Source organism: Taudactylus pleione, unplaced genomic scaffold (genome assembly GCF_031769625.1).
Source record: "Taudactylus pleione unplaced genomic scaffold, aTauple2 ptg000095l, whole genome shotgun sequence".
Classification (NCBI taxonomy): domain Eukaryota; kingdom Metazoa; phylum Chordata; class Amphibia; order Anura; family Myobatrachidae; genus Taudactylus; species Taudactylus pleione.
The window spans coordinates 33,650,001-33,664,818 of NW_028284497.1; the positions used below are offsets into that span (position 1 = coordinate 33,650,001).

Consider the following 14,818-nt stretch of genomic DNA (forward strand, 5'->3'; position numbering starts at 1 on the left):
TATAAATATCTATATAATACATGTTATACTTTTACAACTTTTGGACGTTGTTAACTATATGGGCACCATTTAACACAGAGTAGCCACTCTGACTTGACTCTGCACGTGTCATCCCAAGAATTAGGTATTGTCGAAGGAGTCACTGCAAGTGCATGACATGTACACATGGTTTTTGACATCCCCCAAAAAGCTTAACACTGAAGTTAATATATTACAAAAGCTTCTATACACCAGACTAAGGGCAATCTACGAAAGCGCAAAACTGTAAAACCAACAGCGCAAATTATATTTGGTAAATGTCATGTGCCTATTAATGCACCCAATATGTCTCCTTGTAGAGTACAGAATTTAGTGAATCTATATAAACGGTAGTAATAATAAATGTTGTGTAACACCTTGCCGAGTTGTGGCATGGCTAGGTCTAAAGGTGCCAATCCACTAGACGATTAAGTTGAGCGATTGAACGATATCGATCGTTCATAGTTTGTAAAAAAGTCTACAACGACCAGCAATGCGCGTGCCCGCTGGTCCGTTGCACGATGATAGATGATAGACATCTATCATCATGCAAACAGGCTGGACAACCTGACGATAACGTCAGGTTGAGCATGTTTGCAGATGATTGATGAGCCTGCACTGAACGACTGCTCGTTCAGTGCAGGCTCATCACAGACTGACAAACGACTGCACGATTACGATGTCGTAATCGTGCAGTTGTTTTCATGTCTGCTAGTGGATGGGCACCTTAAGTTCACTTATCTGAAAATATCTCAGGTTAACACTGTCTCTCATCCTCACTCATTACCTGCTCCCATTCAGTTACAGGACTTTTTTCAAGCTGCACCAACTCTGTGGAATGTCCTCCCCCACAAAACAAGATTTTCTTCTAGCCCCCAAACCTTCTAGTGATCCCTGAAAATTCACCTTCTCAGACAAGATTATCAAATTCTAGAACCACCCACATAAACATAAATAATTAAACTAATTACCTCTGCTTCACACAATCCACACCTAGAGGCATATTTATCAAGCGTTTTTTTTCATAATTATGTAGAAACTGCAGTTTCTGCATAATTCTATGAATTGTTGCTGTGTTCTAATAATAAACCGAATGCAGATTTCACAAAAATTCTTGCAGAAGTAGCACTGCAGATTTCAGTCCCAGTTATTATCAATGGGGACTACGATCTGACCCTTATGTACCAAACTCCGAAAAGTGAAGTTTGGCCCTGTTCGTTTACACCATCTTCAGATGGTGTAAACTGCTTTAAGCTTTTGAGGAGATCTATGCCCAGCAGCCTCTGGCCAGTCCTGAAAGCTGACACCGGAGGAGTATTTCACAAATGTTCAAAATGTCAAGGAGGTAACTTACAGGGCTACCAGTTATCGCTAGCTCTGTCCCTTCAGGTTTAGTTTACTACATAGCGAGGATATCTGCATTCAAAATTAAAGAATCCACCAAGATGCAGGATTAATAATCATGGCTGTACTGCGAATATTAATACATAGGCCCTCTCTTTCTACATTTGCACATCCCACTGACCCTAGTCCAACAGTGCTGTGTGAGTGGGTCATATAGCCCACAAAGAACTTCTGCAATCTGGCTGGGACAATTTGCTATAAGTAGCACTTATTCTCATGGATCAAATGCCTATTTCCCTATACATTGTAAGATTACGAGCAGGGCCCTCTTACATCTGTCTGACTGGTATTACCCAGTCTTGTTTTATTACTATTTTGTTCCTAATTGTGAAGCACAAGGGCTTTGGTGGTAATAAGTAAGTGTTAATAAATAAAATAGTTATGAAACCCAAAAACAAAATGTAGTGTTTTGTGACAATATTATTTAAATTAAATTCAAGTGTAGAAAAGGGGATACTTGGTTAGGTGGTGGTGATAGTATCCTCCACACAAAAAAAAAACTAGTAAACCTTTCAAGCGGTAGAAATCAGGTACTCGCCAATATACATTCAATCATGGGATTATATATTATAAGGCACTTTTTCCAAAGTGCACTGTATAGTGCAAGTATTCATTTTGGTCTGAATAAGTTATTTAATGGAAAATGAATTCTCTGTTTAGTATGTGGTGCAAGAAAAAAAACGAAGAAAATACCCAAGTGGTACACAATGAGTCCCAAAGCACGGTTATCTCGTACGTCTATTGTCCCAATGCACACAGCAACTACAGCCACATGCAGCAATGTCTGGCACTCTGTCGTGTCTAACACTATAATGCAGGCAGAGCATATAGGGCTGCACCCATATACATATATGCGTGTATTTATCTCCGTGGCGGCTCAGGGCAAGGTACCGGCTCCCGCGCAGCAGCAGCACTCACCCCGCCACCGATCACACCGGGCGCCAGCGGCGTTCGCTGATTGGAGGAGACTGTGCAGCAGCAGCAGCAGCGCCGGATATCGCGCGAGACTTCGATCCCTCATCCCTCCAGCCAGATCCATCTATTGTCCTGGCAACGGGCTGGCTGCACTATGTTTTACCAGAAAAACCCGAAGGAGCCATCTTTTTATTTCACACAAATATCTCTTAAGCGAGCCTTGCATCGTTACTAAGGAATGTATGTGTGTATCTACATACTAATCAGTCACACACACATATGTGTGTATATACATATATATATATGTGTGTGTGTGTGTGTGTGAAATCACTCGGTCGCTTACGTGCATCACTGTATAATTTGATTATTGTCACTTTCAGTTCCTTCGCCGCGCCAGGCCTTCCGTTCTCAACCTAGCTTGATTAGTATTGTGCCCTGTTGGACTGGGTGGGCGGTGTTATCTTTGATTGGCTTTTTGTTCATCCAATCAGATCTCCTCCTTTAGCGTCCAGCCAATCGGAGCTAGCGAGGAGAGGGTTGCACTTATCAGTTCTATAGGTTGCACTCTGGTGTAGATCCGTCTTGTGCTTTGGCCGCGCTGGTGGAGGGAGTTTGGTAGCGGCAGAGGAAGGCGGTGAGTGAGGGACGGGGGTGGCGGTGCTGGGGGCGATATTACACTGCGCACCGGCTGGGAGTAGTCTCTTTGGGGCCGGAGTGTGACCGGGCATGGACTTGGGTTTATTTCTGGGTGCGTCACTTTGTATGGCATGAAGAGGCGCCTGGATCTCTTCCTAACCTACACGCGTCTGGGCCGCTTCGCTTAAATGGTGTGTGTGCGGGTTTCTCTGCGGAGCGTATCTCCCCGGGCCGGGTGTTGTTAGGGAAGCAAACAGCCAGCGCTACCGTCCTATTGCACTCGACTGCGGGGGGCGCTGGAGTCGCGCACGGTGCTAATACTGCCCCGGTACGTCCTCGCAGGAGCACTACTTGCCGCCACCGGGTGCTTATCTCCCAGCTGTACCGATAGGCGCTACGGTCGGTTGGGAGTGACGTGTATGTGCGCTGGGGAGTGCGGAGCGGCTTATACTGCGCCATCTGCAGGCGGTGTTCGGGTCACACGGGTGGCCCCGGTCACTAGGCGGGCTGTGGGCGCAGTGCAGCCGCCATGCTGTCTCCGTCTTCTCTCGCAGTCACAAAATGGCCGGTGGCGGAAGCTTGCGGCAGAGGGGCGGGGCCGCCATGGCCGGTGTCCTATAGCCCAGACAAAGGATCGGGGATGGAGAACGCTGCACGCAGCCAGATATTGTGCCGCTCCATTGTCTGTGCCGGCTGCCATCCTCCCCTCCCCCCCTGCTGCCCCGTGTGTGTGCGCGGCGCCGGCAGAGTGCGCACTGACCCCGGGAGAGCGGCTACAGGAGCAGCACATTGCTGGGTTCCTGTGATTGGGTGTTGGAAGAGCCGCCGGTGTATGTGAGCCCCTAGGTTTGCGGATTACAGGCTATATACGGCCAGATTTTCATAGGTGGTGCGGTGTGTGTGGTGTCATCTCTGTCCCGCCCACATGATTCTTATGTTATAACCTCGGTGCCCAGTGAGGGAGCTTTTATTACCTGTGTCGCGCAGTAGCATGCCTGTAATCATGTGCCCATCACCGTCTTTGTGCTTACTTGCAGATTGCTACCACCACTTTCTAAGTTTATTACATGAAAATGGAGACAGAGCAGGAAGAGGTTGAATTCACCAACACAGAGACCAACGGTAAGGGCTCATCTCACTTCCCACTGCCTCTGCTTTCTCTCATTCGTGTTGTCTTGCCTGCTTGGTTTTTAAGTAGTACAGTTTACACATGGTTTAGCTATAGAAAGCTGTGCCATCCTGAGGTTTCATGCTATTATTTTGTACCTTTAGGGAAACGCCCAGCAGAGGACATGGAGGAAGAGCAGGCTTTCAAGAGATCTAGAAACACAGATATGATGGTTGAGCTACGTATATTGCTTCAGAGCAAAGTAAGATTTGTCAACTCATTCTTCTCCCTCCTACTCTCTCATAAACTTACTACAAAAGGATTGCTAAATTTACTTACAAGATAAAAATAACTAATGTAGTTATTAAAAAAAAAAAGTAAAGCACTAATGGTTCTATGATCCAAAAAAAATTATTTTTCCAGAATGCCGGTGCAGTAATCGGTAAAGGAGGAAAAAATATTAAAGCGCTCCGGACAGACGTGAGTTCCAAAAACTATTCCCCTCCATATTTGTTTTGTATATTATAGCCAAACTTTACAGACAGGTCCACTTTAGCAATATTTTAGAAAAACTTTTAGTACATGAGCTATTGTATGCTTAACAACTTTAAAATAAATAAGACATTATTCTATTTGCTTTACTTAGTGTATGTTTAGAATGGTAAATGTAAATAATCTACAATACAAGAAGATAAGTTTGCTTTCAATAGTTATGTGAATATATATCTGAATAATCTTGAACAGAAGTTCTATATAGGGTAAGCTTTTTAATTCAGTGGGTTGACTCTTGCGATTAGACACTTGAATAACGTTTACAAAAACATGCTTTATACAATTTTAAGCCGACTCGTTACAGCCTTCTTGTTTTTTTCAAATGTCATGTTATCACAAGTTAGTCTTTCAATGGAAAGGTTTTTTTAAGGAATGTCTTTAGGTTTTGTTTATTTTTACTTCCTACCAGTCTCAATTTTTGAATTTTGTTTTTGTAACTAACCCTTTTCAGTGCTAGGAAAATGTGTCTACACTCATGAGCCAGCCTACTATATATTTTTTTATCATGTCAAGTAGCACGCCTCTCATATAATTGTAATTCCTTTAGCATTAAAGTATTTTTAAACTTGCAACTTTCCACTTTTTTATTGTATTACAGTATGCCTTAATACCATTTCATTAACTGAAAACTGAGTTTAGTTTGTATTAAATTAAAATGTATTGCTTTTCCCCCCCTTTTCCCTCTCCTTGTTTTTTTGGCCATATATCTCCGTTGCCCATGTACTGGATCGACTTACCCCTGCGTTGCCCATCATGATGGCCCATCTACCCCTGAACGCCCATGTGAAAACCCCGGTTGGCTATGCCCAAAAATGTGTTCGTTGCCCAACGGGCACTTTTCCTGACATCTTCTGATTGAATGCCCATGCCCAATGCCAACATCCACGAACGCCAATGACCAATGCAGTACAATGCCAGTGTTTCAGTCCCAGACAGCAGTGGCCCCGAGCGGTATGTCCCAACAGTTTATGCCTCACTGCCTGATTAGAAAGAGAAATGTATGATAACCTGCCTTTTAATATGATTACAGTAGTTTCCCCTACATAGTGTTTTATTTTCTGTCTTTTTGTTCCCATTGGATTATTTATTTTTCTTTTCCCTCACTGAACTTCTATGTAAGTCATGGTCTTTAGACCCACTAATTTCGATATACATAGGAAACATAGCTTCAAGAGTTGCATATTCTCCACATTGTACAGTTTAGTTTCTAAGTGCTTTCTGTCTTTGTGGCCCACCTGATTCCTCCAGCATTGCCTGTTACATTATTTTTTTTTTTCTAATGAAGTGCTAACTCTTAATCACTCTTTCACTTCACCTTTTTTATGTTGCTTTCTGTGTTTATTTTTCTTCTCTTCAAAGCACATAAGTATTTCAAGTTTTAAGTGGTTTCATCCATACAATATTCACCTATTGCATTTTACAACTTTCCCTGGAGTGCGCCAGTTTCATTCAAATAGTGAGGGTTTCCTAAATTAGTGGTGACGGGGAATGTGATCATTCACTTGTTTCCAGTTCTGTGCCTCCTTTTTTTTGACCGCTTAATCTAAATCCTTCCAGAATCCCTTTCCCTTCACCAGCATCTAAACGTTTTACTGCCCAGTCACATTTAAAATGAAGGAAAAACTAAAAAAAACAAACAAGGCAAATGTGCATGTGTACGTTCTCTAAAGAGAATCTATTTGATTACATCATATTCGTATCCTTATTAACATTTATTTGGCTGTCTTGGTAACATGTTTTTCCCTTTTTTCTGTTATGTCATATGTATTATACAGTATATTAAGTATCAGTGCAGATATTGAGACAATTGGAGAAATATTGAAGAAAATCATTCCAACATTAGAAGAGGTATGTGTGTGGGGTTTAGTTTGTTTTTGTTTCTGTCTTCTACTCCATGTTTTACTCATTTTTACAATAACTTTCTACAGTATCAACACTACAAGGGAAATGACTTTGATTGTGAGTTGAGGCTTTTGATCCACCAGTCTCTGGCGGGAGGAATTATTGGCGTCAAAGGTGCAAAGATCAAGGAACTTCGAGAGGTATGTGGTTCGGTGTCTGTCTCCCATTTCCCTCTATTTTGGTAGAGCCTAATATGGCGGATATAGTGAGTTGTTATTTAATAAACAAGGTTTCCTAAATAGGAATGGATTCAAATATGGACTTTGTATAATAAACCTTTTTATGTGTTGGCGTACATGGTAATTTTAGTAGAGTTAAATGGACATTACCTGTTGATTTTGCAGAATACACAGACCACAATTAAGCTTTTCCAGGAGTGTTGCCCCCATTCTACAGATCGTGTTGTGCTTATTGGAGGAAAACCTGATAGAGTGGTTGAGTGCATCAAAGTTATTCTGGATCTTATATCTGAAGTAAGCATTATTTGTTTTTAGGAAAACCTTGCTAATGTATGTTATTGCATTGAGTTACTTTTTCTTTTTTTTTTTTTTACTTTTCTTTTTTTTTTTTCTTCCTACAGTCTCCTATTAAAGGGCGTGCACAGCCATATGACCCTAACTTCTATGATGAAACATATGATTATGGTGGTTTTACAATGATGTTTGATGACAGACGAGGACGGCCCATGGGCTTCCCTATGCATGCAAGAGGGGGTTTTGATCGTATGCCGCCAGGACCAGGTGGTCGCCCCATGCCACAGTCGAGAAGAGACTATGATGATATGAGTCCAAGGCGAGGGCCGCTCCCACCTCCTCCGGGTCGTGGAGGCAGAGGTGGCAGTAGAGCTCGTAATCTCCCACTTCCTCCTCCCCCACCACCACGAGGAGGGTAAGAATGCTTTAGAACTTGGTGTCGCAGTTTCTGTTATTAGAGCAAATTGTGTGCCTCTGGTGTTGGTGTTTCTGGTTCTAGCTGACATATTTGGGTACTAACATTTTTTTATTCTGCTTGTGCACTGACTTCTGCTTTTGTTTTTATATGTAGAATTAACACCGTTATTTTTGCAGGGATCGAAGAGGGAGACCTGACCATTATGATGGAATGGTAAGAGTCTCTTTACTTTGCATAACCAACTCATGAGCTGATAGTGTTAAACTACTTGTCTAAAGAGGCTCTGTTGTCAATGAATGCATTATTGGAAAATATTTGTAGGTACAATATTTTATATATTGATGCCTGTTTTAGCTATCTACACAGTTTGTTTTTTTATTTTTTTTATATTTAATGTTTTTGATAAAGGGGGTGTGTGTATAAAGACTTAGAGCTATATATGATCTAGAAGTGCTAATATAATTTTGTGTAATAATAATTCTTTTTGTTACTCCCATTTATGTTTTCTGAACATCAGGGTGGCTCAGGATATGGTAAGTATTCTCCCTATTAATTGGTATATTTCTGATCCGCTTGAATGGGACTGCATATTTTTATTTTTTCTTAAAATCTTTTCTCATGATTTTGTAGGTCGGGGGTCATATGGGGATTTAGGTGGACCGGTCATAACAACTCAAGTAACAATTCCAAAAGATGTAAGTGGATTGAACTTTATTAAAGTTTCTTTTTGTCTTCCAACCAGCTTTCTAATTTTGCTACTTTTTTTGGGAATTTCTTCACTTTCATCTCAAAATCTGTGTTTTAGTTGGCAGGATCAATTATTGGAAAAGGAGGTCAAAGGATCAAACAAATTCGCCATGAATCTGGGGCATCTATCAAAATCGATGAACCTTTGGAAGGGTCAGATGATCGAATCATTACCATTATAGGCACCCAGGATCAGATACAGAATGCACAATATTTGCTTCAGAACAGGCAAGTTGTTGATATGTCTAACCTTGCATGTGTTTACTACTAAACTCAGTTTGTGTATGAAATCTAATTGTCATTTTTAGTGTCTTAATAAATTTTTCCCCTTTTCAGATCTTCCTATCTCTTAAAATGAAGATGCTTTCAAACTAATTCTGCTTCATCAAATTAACAGCTCAACTTTCTGTCGTGAAACGGCTGCAAAAGATTTGTAAAACCAACCTTTTATTAATGTGCCTGTAGACTAAATCTAGAAGATATCAGTGGATGTTGGTTTAGTTCTGTGTGGAAGACTAGTGATTTTGTTGTTTTTAGATAACAACATTGACAACAAATCACGGTCTGCCATATGGCACAGACCATGCCTCTACAGGACAAGTTACAATGGGTTTTGATCTGATGCTATAATGCAGCGTTTCACATCTTTCTATTTACTAACCACTACTTTATTTTACAATTTTTCTTGCTTAGTTACTAAAGCATGTTTGGGTTTATTTTTAAATGTCACTAACTGGCAGATTAACTAATAGTTTTTGGTGGATGTTGGGAATATAAACAAACTTTCATTCTCCTGATCTATTGTTAAATTAGGTGTGTGAAGGGGGGGGGGGGGGGGTTCATTATGGCGCTGGTATTAGTAACTGATTCAAATTCCAAGCATCAAATAATTAAAAAAAACTTGCTCACACCAGTAAGGCAATCCAGGGTGCCCACCATAATAGGTAATCAGGAGTATGGATGTATATTATATTATTCTGTAATGTTTTCTTGCCAAAAGTCCACCAGAGGCTACAGTTTTAATTTTGAGTGGAGTTGTTCTTTTAATCATCATTTTAACCAAGTATTTGGTGGGGGGGAGAATCATTTTATAAGGATTATGCGCTTACAGGTTCTAATGCAAGATTTTCTTTTTTTTATAGTGTGAAGCAGTATTCTGAAGATTATGCTTATGGGTTTTGACTTCTAAACATTGAGAGGCACATGCTCAAGGGTTCTAATGTAAGATTCTCTTTTTTTATAGTGTGAAGCAGTATTCTGGCAAGTTTTTCTAAGACTAGTGAAGAATGAAGGAATCCTGCATCTTTAAATTTTTTTTTTTTTTTTTCCTCGCTTCTGATTTAAAAAAAAAAAAATAATAAAAAAAAGCCAACATTCCTCTGCTTCATAGGTTTAATACATTTAAAATGTAGACAGTAATTGGTGTTTGACATGTCATGGACTAGTATGGAAAATACAGATTGAGTGGGGTTTATTTTAAATCCAGCTTATTTGCCAATCTTGGTTCATTTGCTTTATCTGTGGATGGTTTACCTATACTGTATATATGTTAATGAAGAGTTATTGGCAATCACAATCTACCATGAGCAGTGGAAATGTGTTTTTTATTATTTTTAAATAAATGTAGTGAACTTTGGGTTTGTTCTTTTTATAATTGTTATCACCATTTAATGGTGCATTGTTTACACCATATAGTTCATTAGTGTAAATTTTCAAAACACCTTTTTGACGTTCCAATCTTCTAAATAAAGATATTTATTAACTTTTAAGTACAATAAGTAGTATAAACACTTTGATTTTTCTTTTGCAGGGTTATTTGTCGCTCTAAAACAGGCATTACTGCAGAAGAGGAAGTGTACAGTGAGCAGTGTTGAAATTTAGTTTTCCTTTGCACTTGGGCTTGTTTTACTTTTATTTCTATTCTCACAATAAAACAGTTTTAATGAAAAGTAGTGATTTGCGTGTTTCTAAGCTTTTTCACGTTTTCAAATCTAAATGGCTTTTTTTTTTTTTCCTCAAGCCAATATTGGTGGCAGTCAACGTTTTGCAGTTAGGTTTGATTTATTTTTATGTGGGCACAGTAGAAATTTGTTTTAACTACTCTTAAGTGGCATGTACTTTCCACTGCACTTGTGACCAGGGTTCTCAAGGGTACATATGTAAAAATTCTTTAACATTTTGGTGTATTTTGTTTGAGGGTTTTCGGATTTTAAAAAAAAAAAAAATTTTTGCCTTGTCATCTTTCCAAAATTAATACCTCCCTTTCTTCCCCCTCCCCATTTAGATTTGAAAAAACTAAAATGGTCACTTAGAAGTCTGCCTTTCAACTTTTGACAAGTGCAAGAAATGGCTAATTTCATCACTGCCATTTTACAGCTTTCTTATTTGTATAGTGGTGTTGGCGTTTTGTCAAAAACGGGTTTTGTAGTTGAGGTGGTAACCAGATATACACCGTTTTTTGTTTTTTTTTATTCTTTTTTTTTATATTTTAATGCATGCAGAACTGTACAAGAAAGCTTCGCTTAGGAGTATCCAGAGTTTGTCAGAGCTAAATGATGATACATTTCTACACAAAGAGGCTTTTCTGGCAATCTGCATAAAGACAGCAGTGTAATAATGTTACGCTATGGAAGGTTTGCTTATTTTTTTGGTTGTGTTAAGGGGGGCTATCCACTAGGCGATATTGGCAGGCGTTTGCACGATAACTACGCCGTTATTGCGCAAATCGGGCATGTAAATGACAAAACGACCAGCGATACGCATGCCCGCTGTTTGTTTTTGCCATCTATAATCGCCCGTACATGCTGGTCAACCTGCCGATCCCGTCGGGTTCAGCATGTACAAGGAGCAATAGAGAGCACCTACTGTTCTCTACTTGCTGCCGCCAGATCTCTCTGCAATACACTGGAAAGGAAACAGTCACAGCCTGATGACGCCAGACACTCGCAACATGTGAGTGGCCAGCGTCATCAGGCTGTGACTGTGTTTGCCTTCCCATGTGTTGCAGAGATGTCGGTGTCTTGATCTCGTGCTGCCTAGACTGAACGTTCAGTCTAGGCACATCACAAGATATACAAACGAGAGCACGACTGCAAAGTTGTAATCGTGCTCTCATTTGTATATCTAGTAGTGGATACCCGCCTTTAGCCAGAGTGTAGTAAGGGATGTCTCGTTCTTATTTCCTGCTTGGATTCAACCATCTGCTATGTCTCTAATGTGTTATGTATCAGGAACAAAATATGAATTTCTTTTTCAGGCTTAAGTGGATTCCAAAATATTTTGTTTAGAACAGCTACAATGAAAAAAACCTGGAATGCTTTCCTTACCCCCCTTTTCGTTGCTTATGGATTACAAACCAAGATCTGGATCTCCGGATGCATTTGTTAATAGTAACCAGCAGCACTAAGAATCCACAAACTGCAGAGAATGCCCCACCTCCAAGAGAATTGTACAGAATTACTAGAGCTGAATGATTATATCTGCTTTATGTTAAAGATTATTTTGTTATGTTATGTTCAAAATTCAGTTAATACATGGAGAATGAATCTCCATTTAAGCTTTCCTCTCTAAACATTGAATGGGATAAGTTGATTTTTATTAATTTTTTTTTCTTAAGCAGCAGCCGAAATGTTTTTTGGTTTCCTTTTTTGTGTTTTTTATATTAGTAGTAGGTTTTTGGGTGGTTTTTTTTTTTTTTGTCCCTCTATTAATCTCAAATCCATATCTTGAGGTTTTGTTTTTTTTTTTTAGTTTCTGAATTGTCTGTTTTAAAATTGGGGGTTTGTTAAATGTAACATGACAATTGTACACATTGCTGTTTTTATCACTTTTACATTGGTACATTGTAACTGAAATTAGTCACCTGTGTTAGTATATTGAGAATTGACCAGCTGTACTCCAGTTTTTAATATAATTAAAGTGGAAAGGATTTTTTTTTTTTTTTTTACTATTATTCCTTAGATGTAGCCAAGTGAGCAGTGCAACATTTTATTTGACTAAATGGAAATGAAACTTTAACCTAGTCATTGTCTCTTGAATTCTGTCCAATTTGGAGATGCCAAATGTTAGGCTTTAACTAGGTGAAATCTAGAGTCTCATTCTTTAAAGGTTCATTTTTAGTGTATTAAACCTGGTTGATTGATAAAAATTACTTCACACGTTGGCCAGGTTTCAGCAAAATCTTATGCAAATAAAAGTTGTAGCAGTTGCACCAAACTCACTGTGAATCTAAGAAAAAAAAAAAAAAAAATTACAACTCGTCCTGCAACTGGTTAATAGATATACATTTGTCTCTTGAGAGCTAGAAAAAAAAAAAAAAAGGCAAACATTGCTTGTACAACTATTAAGTTGTGGTCTTTACAATGAATGCGTTGTCGCTGATGCATTTTTATATTTTTCTTCACGTTTTGAAATGTTGCAATATTGCCTGAGGGTATTCAGACTTTTATGGTGAGTTCAATTCAGTGTGCTGTTGATGGTGACGGGAGGGAGCTCCCGGAGCTATTCAATCCAGCACGCTGTTTAGTCCGACAGTTATAAATTAAGTCAGAGAGTGTCTCTGGCTAAAGTGCTGGCCATTTGCGACTAAGCCGGAAAACAGCCACACGACTGGCACTTTAGTCGGAATTCTCCTTCAAGATGGTGCGAAAAGAAGTAATTCACATGCTGAATAGCTCCAGGAGCTCCCTCCCAGCACTGTTTAACACCCGCTAAATTGAATCCCCCTCAAAACACACAAATGTAAGCTTATTATTCAACCTCTTTAAAAGAAAATTTAGTTTTTTGTGGAAGATTAAATACTGAACTAGAACTCAATCTGACACTTATAGGGTAAATGCAAGGAAGAATGATTAGTTAAAATTGTTCATTGCTGCATCATTTAATGTGGTGATTTAATTAGACAAAACTAAGCTTGTTTTGTCTCTAAAACAGAAAAATAAATCCCTTTAAATCCAACAGTACAAAAATGCCATTTTGTTAAATGTCTTTAACTGTGAACATTGGAGTTTCTTCCAGCATGGTCATGAGGGTTCAGTCTTGGGAGCAGCAGGCCTTTATTAAGAGAAGCTGTGCATCATTTCTTTTATTTTTATTTTCTATTCAAATTGCTTGTAAGGAGTTGTAACAAAAAAAAAAAAAAAAAAAAGACTGGTTCAGTATGCAATTACTGAACTTGCTGATGTAGAACAAATTTATGTTTGTTACAACTTATACCCAATGATGTGTAGATTTTTATTGTATATGCACATAAAATACATACAAAATAGGCATGGTGTAGGGCAGAGGTTGGCAAACGCAGTCCTCACGGCTCCCCAACAGGTCAAGTTGTAGAGATATCCATGGTTGAGCACAGGGGGTTAAATGAAATTGACTGTGGTACTAATTAAGTCACCTGTGCCCAACCATGGATATTTTTAAAGGCCTCCTTACATCAGCAATTGTGCAATTTGCAATAGATTGTGTATAAAAATCTTTCCCTTTTTCAATCAATTGTGGCAATTCTGCAAGCGATGGAAAAAGGGAAAGATTTTTATACACAATCGATTGCAAATTGCACGATTGCGGCACTCAATTGCTGATGTATGGGGCCTTAAGACCTGAAATGTTGGGGAGCCTTGTGGACCACTTTTGGGAACCTCTGCTGTAGGGTTTACTTTTTTTTTTTTTACAAAGCTATCCTCATGTAATGAATCCACTGATTTTGTTTTTTTGCTTTTCAAGATCATAGCAAATTAGCAGTGTTTTTACCGTTTACGAGCATTAGTAGGTTCATATGCTACATCTATCTGACATTAATAATGGCTTGTGACAACCAGGAAACAAGGGCAATCGTATAGCATAATTTATTGTGCTTTATGAACTAACAAAGGGGTCAATGCTTTGCTGATTGGGCAAGCTTTTCAGGTATGTGCAAATACTACACAACTTATTCCCAATCGTGTAGATTTGTAACAAATGTAGTTCACTGCATTTGAACTTGGTGCATTAACAAGATGCTGAAAACTAAGATTGTTTTACATGTGGATTGTTGATTACTATTCCATAAGGTGGGATAGGTTTTAGAACAAAAAGATGTGTTTTGTAACAACTTTTTAATGAGCCAGCCCCAATGCCCACAATTAAAGTACAATCTGAAAGGTGTCCCCCCCCCTTATTTAAAGCTATGATATGTATTGGTTTACTTGGTGTAACAATTATTTCACTGCTGTGACATTGCATTTTTGTACATTCAGCCTAAATTCCAAAACAAATTAATGTGTACAGTGCAAGCATGTGCTATATTGAAAATCAGGCATTACAAAGTGCAAGTCTAGGCCTTATACTATTATATCAACATATTTTTATTATATTTCAAATGGTTCCTTTTGGAACCGCTGAGTTAAAGGAGTAGAGGATTAAAATTATGTGGAAAATGTCTGATACAGAAGTCTTAACCGTTGAAAAGCTATTTGATCATGCAAATGGTATGTTCTTGAGTTGCACATTTGTCCTATTTTATAACGGATTGCAGTTGCAAACGTGAATACTAAACCTAAAAATTCAGACTCTTGCTTCAGAAGTATAGTAGCATTAGCCCATTCATTTGATTAGATTGTATATTTCATACTGGGTCCAGAAGGAAAAGGCAGGTTGGAATGATTGCAT

At 38.9% G+C, this 14,818-nt stretch overlaps 2 protein-coding genes across 5 annotated transcripts in view; one reads left to right on the plus strand and one right to left on the minus strand.

The window, feature by feature from the left end:
* Nucleotides 1–3,545, minus strand: part of RMI1 (RecQ mediated genome instability 1) — a 25,838-nt gene extending 22,293 nt beyond the window's left edge. Inside the window, exon 1 of one of the 3 annotated variants that reach the window (XM_088470102.1) lies at nt 2,681–3,545. The gene's annotated coding sequence lies outside the window, so the exon portion shown is untranslated. Of the gene's footprint in view, nt 1–2,115; nt 2,157–2,340; nt 2,465–2,680 lie in introns of those variants that run through there. The other 2 variants (XM_088470101.1, XM_088470103.1) reach the window with 2 other exon arrangements.
* HNRNPK (heterogeneous nuclear ribonucleoprotein K) lies at nt 2,863–12,106 on the plus strand. Of its 2 annotated transcripts, none has more exons than XM_088470105.1 (15): nt 2,863–2,971; nt 4,011–4,095; nt 4,246–4,343; nt 4,505–4,561; nt 5,541–5,584; nt 6,409–6,481; nt 6,562–6,675; nt 6,880–7,008; nt 7,116–7,423; nt 7,603–7,639; nt 7,944–7,959; nt 8,057–8,121; nt 8,232–8,401; nt 9,316–9,394; nt 11,430–12,106. In XM_088470105.1, the coding sequence occupies exons 2-14, from the start codon at nt 4,041–4,043 to the stop codon at nt 9,353–9,355; spliced, it is 1,206 nt and encodes a 401-aa protein (XP_088326231.1). In that variant the 5' UTR covers nt 2,863–2,971; nt 4,011–4,040; the 3' UTR covers nt 9,356–9,394; nt 11,430–12,106. The 2 variants fall into 2 exon arrangements, with proteins under 2 accessions (XP_088326231.1, XP_088326230.1); XM_088470104.1 differs by lacking the exon at nt 11,430–12,106 and adding an exon at nt 9,984–10,122.
* The last annotated feature ends 2,712 nt before the right edge of the window (nt 12,107–14,818 follow it).

Excerpts from the sequence above, each read along its gene's own strand:
- HNRNPK (XM_088470105.1), top strand. The coding sequence starts at position 4,041 with ATGAAAATGGAGACAGAGCAGGAAGAGGTTGAATTCACCAACACAGAG. Across the intron at positions 4,096-4,245 it reads CACCAACACAGAGACCAACG|GGAAACGCCCAGCAGAGGAC; the intron begins GTAAGGGCTCAT and ends TTGTACCTTTAG. Across the intron at positions 4,344-4,504 it reads GTATATTGCTTCAGAGCAAA|AATGCCGGTGCAGTAATCGG; the intron begins GTAAGATTTGTC and ends TTATTTTTCCAG.